The sequence below is a fragment of the Akebia trifoliata genome, chromosome 3, assembly GCF_017979445.1.
Source record: "Akebia trifoliata isolate Shusen 1 chromosome 3, ASM1797944v1, whole genome shotgun sequence".
Lineage (NCBI taxonomy): Eukaryota > Viridiplantae > Streptophyta > Magnoliopsida > Ranunculales > Lardizabalaceae > Akebia > Akebia trifoliata.
In genome coordinates, this window is record NC_141377.1 from 21,920,345 (window position 1) to 21,927,435 (window position 7,091).

Here is a 7,091-nt window from a genome sequence, read left to right on the forward strand (position 1 = left end):
AGGATAGAATAACTCCCTTCTCGATTTATCTCGGGTACAACGACATTTTCTCCTTTCTTTTCAAGCAGTATCCTAAAAAGAAAAAGAAAAAAAACCACACTTGCAACTAATGTTAAGTCGTTAACTCACACAAAGAAAACTAATACTTAGTTCAAATATCCAACATAAAACAAAACATAACTAATAAATCCAGAAAATAAAACTAAAATCTATAACAGAAAAATAGACAGAAAAGTAAAAAAAAAAAAACATAGAGACTACATCTGCTTCTCCTCAGCTGCTTCATCACCCTCATCTCCATCTAAGTCCTCTGCCCGAGAAGACTCCAGTCCCTCTGGCATGTTAGGAAACTGTGACATATCCATTGCTATCCCCATTGCTAACTGCCTCATCATCAACTCAAGAGTGCTGTTGCAGGCATACTGATACTCTGTAAATTACTGGAGCTGCTCACCTTGCTGATTAACCCTTTCTTCCAACCTCTCCATCCGCTCAGCCATAGTGAGAGATCTGGAAGACTGTGGTCTTGCCTGTTGATTCTGAACCACTGGTGCCATTCTGTCAACCCCTTTCATACCTTGCACTTTACTGTCAGAAAGTGCAGTCATAGGAGCTAAAGTCTCCTCATTTGCCTCAAATTGGACCCCAGCAGCAACACACAAAGCAGTGATCAAGGAAGGATAAAATAATGACAAGGAAGTGTGCTTATAACACTGTATAATATGAGAAGATATGAATTGCCCCACATCAATAGATTTTCCACTCATAATGCAGTACAAGAGAATTGCCCTTTCCTTATTAATATCACTAAAATGCTTTACTGGCATCATTCTAGCCGCCAGGAAATAGTACCAAGCCTTACAGTCCCTAGTGAGCCTAATGCTCGGAAATATCACAGGTTTTTCTTCTGTTAGGTTCCATTGGGTACCTGGTACAGCAATCTCTTGCAATATCTCTTGATAATCTATTTATCTCCCATTGAATCTATTATAATCATCTTTTGTAATTTCAGGTAAATTGAAAATTTTGTTGATAGCCTCCCCACTAAAATCGACCTGTTTTCCTCTAACAAACACATTTCTATTGTTATGTTCAGGAGCATTGGCATAGAATTCCCTCACAACTGGTACTATTGCAGGCTTAGGTTGTTCACAAAACGTTTCCCATTTCCTCTCTTCTATAATCCCCCTAATACGAGGATATCCTACAGCTATGACAGTTAATCCCCTTTCTGCTATGGGATTTCTACCAGTTACCGATTCATAGAACCTATTCTATGCATCTTCACTAACAAATTTCTTTTTATCATAAACAACCCTATATTTCCTCTTCTTAGAAGTACTTGATGAAGCCATTATAACCCAAATAAAATTCTTCTAATCAGAAATCAACTAAACACAGAATTTCAATCAAGAGAGAAGAAAACCCTTACCACTTTTGCAAACCTCACACCTCTTCTTCAAATATCGAATCCAAACTTCAATGCAATCACCTTCTTTCCCCCAAACTTAGTAGCAATCTTTCATTTTTCTGAAAAGAAACAAGAATAGTAAGAGTGATATGAACAAATGAAAGAAATTTTGTGGATTTAAATAGAGTTAGGGGAGGTAGAAGGTTGAGGAAGATGAAGAGGTGAAGGAAAATGAGATGCTTTTGGAGAAAAGAAGAGAAAGAGGCGGAGAGAATGTGAGAGATTTGAACCAAATGACCGATTTAATCCCTTAAAATTCCAATTTCACGACTCGCGTTGCGGCAGGTAAGTCATTTCCACCGCGGCTCGTGCCCTAATTCCTTCAATTTGGGCTTGGCGTCTTTTCTGATTTTGAGAAACCGCCGCGGTGCACATGTACCTACCGCTGCGGCGGAATTGACTAGGCAGCACTGAAATCGTTTATTCACCTGAAAAATAAAATCAACATAATTAAAATCAAAACAAATAACATAAAACAAATCCTAAACTACCTAATAAAAAAAATGACAACTAAAACTAAAATAAAATGAAATAAACTAATGAAATCCTAAATCCTTGAAATTTTAATTTTGAAATAAATCGGGTTGCCTCCCGAGAAGCGCTAAAATTTAAGTCTTTAGCTAGACTTTCTTGAATCTTTACTTCGGAATTGAGAGCAAAATGGACACCCGCTCGGTATTAAAGTTCCCTCCGAAGTAGTGCTTCAATCGCTGCCCGTTTACTGTAAAAATCCCTTTCGATGGATGCTTGACTTCTATTGCCCCCGATGGTAAGACCTTGTTGACAGTGAAATGACCGGACCACCGTGATCTTAATTTTCCAGGAAAAAGTTTAAGTCTTGAATTGAAGAGGAGAACTTGTTGTCCTTCTTTGAATTCCCGTTTGTGAATGTGCCTATCATGCCATCTCTTCGTCTGTTCCTTATAGATCCTAACATTCTCATAAGCATCGTTCCGGAACTCTTCCATCTCATTTAGTTGTAACAGTCTCTTCTCCCCTGTAACCTGTAAATTGAAATTCAAGAACTTAACAGCCCAATATGATCTATGTTCCAACTCAACTGGGAGATGACAAGATTTGCCATAAACCAATTGATATGGAGACATTCCAATAGGTGTCTTGAACGCTGTCCGGTAGGCCTATAGAGCATCATCCAATTTGCTTGACCAATCCTTCCTTGAAGAATTGACTGTCTTCTCTAGAATCCTCTTTAGCTCACGGTTGGATACCTCAACTTGACCACTTGTCTGCGGATGATAAGGTGTAGCCACCCTATGTGTCACTCCATATTTGCTCAGAAGTGAATCAAATTGTTTGTTACTGAAGTGTGATCCTCCATCACTTATGATAGCTCTTGATGTTCCAAATCTTGCAAAAATATACTTCTTCAAAAATCTCACCACCACCTAAGCATCATTGGTTGGCAATGCTACAGCTTCAACCCACTTGGACACATAATCTACAGCAACCAAAATAAAACGATTAGAAAAAGAAGATGGAAAATGACCCATAAAATCAATACCCCAAACATCAAACAATTCAATTTCCAAAATATTTGCTAGAGGCATCTCATTTTTCCTAGATATATTCCCAACCCTTTGACATTTATCACAATTGGCAACAAAATTATATGAATCTTTAAAAAGAGTAGGCCAATAAAATCGTGATTGTAAAATTTTTGCTGCTGTCTTGGTTGCTCCAAAGTGTCCTCCAACTTCGCGAGAATGACAATGTTGAAGAATACTCTCCATCTCCTCTTCCGGCACACATCTTCTAGTTATGCGATCACCACACATCTTGTAAAGGAATGGATCATCCCATATGAAATACTTTATATTTGAATAGAACTTTTTCCTCCTTTGGTGGGTGAGTTCAGTAGGCACAATCCCTCTAGCCAAATAGTTGACAAAATCAGCATACCATGGGGCTTCTCCAACTACAAACAGCTGCTCATCTAGAAATTTCTCATTAATATCCCCATCAACTTCTTCATTTGGCTGCACATGGTCCATCCTAGAAAGATGATCTGCAACTACATTTTCGGTTCATTTCTTGTCCTTGATTTCCAAGTCAAATTCCTACAAAAGTAAAATCCATCTTAGCAACCTTGGCTTTGCATCTTTTTTAGCAAATAAATACCTCAAAGCCGAATAATCGGTGTAGACAATCACTTTAGAACCTATTAAATAAGACCAAAATTTGTCAAAAGCATAAACAACTGCTGAAAGCTCTTTTTCGGTAGTTGCATTATTCAATTGAGCCTCATTTAAAACTTTGCTAGCATAGTAAATCACATGAAAGACCTTATCTTTTCGTTGCCCTAAAACATCACCTATAGCATATTTACTAGCATCACACATCAAAGTAAAATGCAATTCCCAATCGGGTGCAACAATAACAGGAGAAGATATCAATTTCACTTTAAGAGTTTCAAAAGCATCTAAACATTCTTTGGAAAAATAAAAAATTGCATCTTTTACCAACAATTCACAAAGAGGTTTAGCAATTTTAGAAAAATCTTTAATAAATCTCTTGTAAAATCCTGCATGTCCAAGAAAACTTCTAACTCCCTTAACATTGATAGGCGGTGGAAGCTTCTCAATTACATCAATTTTTGCTCGGTCCACCTCAATTCCTTTAATAGAAATTCGATGTCCCAACACAATTCCTTCTTTTACCATAAAATGACATTTTTCCCAATTCAAGACCAAGTTTGTGTCAACACATCGCTGCAAAATCAAAGAGAGATTAGAAAGACAATTATCAAAAGAAGAACCAAAAATAGAAAAATCATCCATGAACACTTCAATGTATTTTTCAACCATATCGAAAAAAATTGACATCATGCAACGTTGAAAAGTAGCAGGGGCGTTGCACAATCCGAATGGCATTCTTCTATAAGCAAAGGTTCCATATGGACATCTAAAAGTGGTCTTCTTTTGATCCTCCGGTGCTATTGGAATTTGATTATAGCCTGAATATCCATCTAAGAAACAATAATAGTCATGCCCGGAAAGTCTCTCCACCATTTGGTCAATGAAGGGCAAAGGAAAGTGATCCTTTCTTGTGGCATCATTGAGTTTCCGATAATCTATGCAAACTCTCCATCCGGTCACAGTTCTTGTGGGTATAAGCTCATTGTTGTCATTCTTTACTACGGTCATACCACCTTTCTTAGGAACCACTTGGACCGGACTTACCCATGAACTATCCGAGATTGGATAAATTATACCTGCATCCAGAAGCTTCACAACCTCCTTTTTCACCACTTCTTGCATGGAAGGATTTAATCTTCTTTAAGGTTGCACTAATGGCTTGTAGCTCTCTTCCATCAAAATCTTGTGCATACAAATAGATAGGCTAATTCCCTTGATATCATCAATAGTCCATCCAATAGCTTTCCTATGCTCCCTTAAAACCCTCAATAACTTTTTCTTCTCCAAATCATTCAAAAAAGAGTTAATAATAACAAGATAATAACAAGACTCTTCTAAGAAAGCATACCTAAGATGTGATGGCAATTGTTTAAGTTCAAGTTTAGGAGGTTCCTTTTTAGATGATGGTTCATTAAAATGCCTAGCTCCCATCTCTTTAAATTTCAGCCTTTTTGGAAACTCACAAGGTGGCAAAGCATCCAGATTATTCACACATTCAATTATATCTTCATCATCACTTAAAGTTCCTAAAGTTCTACCATTTAATATGCAATTTTCCAAAGGTAAAGGAGGAAAAGGTTTATTAAAATTTTCAACTACTACCCTATCCAAAACACTTATTGCAAAACATACATCAACATCAGAAGGAAATTTCATAGTCTCAAAAACATTGAAAGTTACTTGTTCATCTTGAACCCTTAAAATCAACTTACCTTGATGAACATCTATGAGAGTTCTACCTGTAGCGAAAAAAGGTCTTCCCACTATGAGTGGAACGTCCTTGTCTTCTTCCATATCCAAAATGATAAAATCAGCAGGAAATATGAATTTGTCCACTTTTACCAAAACATCCTCAATAATGCCTCCAGGATGCTTGATAGATCTATCTGCAAGTTGCAAGGATACCGTAGTAAGCTTCACTTCTCCTAAACCTAGTTTCCTGAAAATAGAGAGAGGCATCAAATTAATACTTGCACCAAGATCACTTAAAACTCTATCAAAATTAAAATCACCAATAGTACAAGGAATAGTGAAACTCCCTGGATCTTTTAGCTTTTGGGGAAGCTTTCTTTGAAGAATAGCACTACATTCTTCCGTGAGCATAACCTTCTCATTATCCACCAATTTCCTCTTGTTTGATAGAATCTCCTTCTAGAACTTAGCATATTTCGACATTTGCTCCAGCACATCTACAAAAGGAAGATTAATATGTAAGCTTTTAAAAATATCAATAAATTTAGAAAATTACTTATCTAAATTTTACTTTCGCAATCTTTGAGGAAAAGGAATGGGATTAGAAGATGGTTGTGGAATAGGTTGTTGAATAGGAGCGGTAGCATCTTGATTTTTAGGAAGAACAGTTTTATCCTCATTTGCTTGCTTGCTACCCCCCTTTGATTGTTCTAACTCCTTCCCACTTCTAAGAGTTATAGCTTTCACATACTCCTTGGGATTCTTCTCAGTATTACTTGGGAGTGCTCCTTGAGCTCTTTCCGTCAATAGCTTGGAAATCTCTCCAACTTGATGTTCAAGGTTGCGAATACTTGCACCTTGATTTCTTAAATTGGCTTGAGTATCATCAATGAATGCATTGGTCTTTTGCATGAATTGGGTGAAGACCTCTTCCATGGTTGGTTTCTTCTCTTGAGATTGAAAAGAATGAGGCAGTTTTTGCATATTCGCGTTGTTGCTCTATGAGAAGTTAGGATGATTCCTCCACCCTTGATTGTAGTAATTGGAGTTAGGATTGTATTGTCTTTGATTGTTGGCCACATAATTCACTTGTTCGGAAGAATTTGCTTCATATGGGCCTTGACACTCCAAACTAGGATGATTCCTTGCACAATTATCACAAACTACATTAGAAACTGCAGCAACATTCATTTTCTTAAAATTATTATTTAAAATAGCAACTTGAGTAGTCAAATTAGTAAAAACATCAATGTCATGAACTCCGACTGTCCTTTTCTGTGCATTCCTATCAGATTTCAGGAAGTTGTTACTAGACATGACTTCAATAAGTTCATATCCTTCCTCCGGTGTCTTGTTGAAGAATGCTCCTCCACTTGCTGCATCCACCATGGTTTGAGTATTTGAGAGCAAACCGTTATAAAACGTTTGCACTTGCATCCATAACGGTAGTCCATGGTGCGGGCACTTCCTTAAGAGATCTTTAAACCTCTCTCAAGCTTCATAGAGAGATTCTTGATCTTGCTGCAGAAAATTGGTTATATCGTTCCTCATCTTCGTAGATTTCATTGGTGGAAAGTACTTAGTCAGAAAGGCATTAACCAGTCCATCCCATGTAGTAATGGTTCCTGAAGGTAGCGAGGTAAACCATGCCTTAGCCTTACTGATCAATGAGAACAAAAACAAACGCAGTCTTATGGTATCATCAGTCACCCCATTGTGCTTGAATGTATCACAAATTTCTAAGAAATTTGCAATATGCAGATTTGGATCAT

General features: G+C 37.2%; 1 protein-coding gene and 1 non-coding gene across 2 annotated transcripts; one reads left to right on the forward strand and one right to left on the reverse strand.

Annotated features, from left to right (window-relative positions):
* Positions 1-257: 257 nt before the first annotated feature.
* On the reverse strand, positions 258-4,749 carry LOC147406141 (uncharacterized). Its single transcript, XM_086432502.1, has 7 exons — positions 4,294-4,749; positions 3,611-4,200; positions 3,187-3,484; positions 2,140-2,475; positions 1,855-1,899; positions 468-713; positions 258-383 (listed from the first exon to the last, which is right to left on the reverse strand). Exons 1-7 carry the CDS (start codon positions 4,747-4,749, stop codon positions 258-260), a joined length of 2,097 nt encoding a protein of 698 aa, XP_086288628.1.
* Positions 4,750-6,766: 2,017 nt separating this feature from the next.
* On the forward strand, positions 6,767-6,873 carry LOC147406142 (small nucleolar RNA R71). The gene has a single exon (XR_015177166.1). It is a non-coding gene; the product is annotated as a small nucleolar RNA R71 (small nucleolar RNA).
* The last annotated feature ends 218 nt before the right edge of the window (positions 6,874-7,091 follow it).

Excerpts from the sequence above, each read along its gene's own strand:
- LOC147406141 (XM_086432502.1), bottom strand. The coding sequence starts at position 4,749 with ATGCAAGAAGTGGTGAAAAAGGAGGTTGTGAAGCTTCTGGATGCAGGT. Across the intron at positions 1,900-2,139 it reads GGAACTTTAATACCGAGCGG|GTGAATAAACGATTTCAGTG; the intron begins GTGTCCATTTTG and ends TTTATTTTTCAG. Across the intron at positions 714-1,854 it reads TAGTCAATTCCGCCGCAGCG|TGTTATAAGCACACTTCCTT; the intron begins GTAGGTACATGT and ends CATATTATACAG.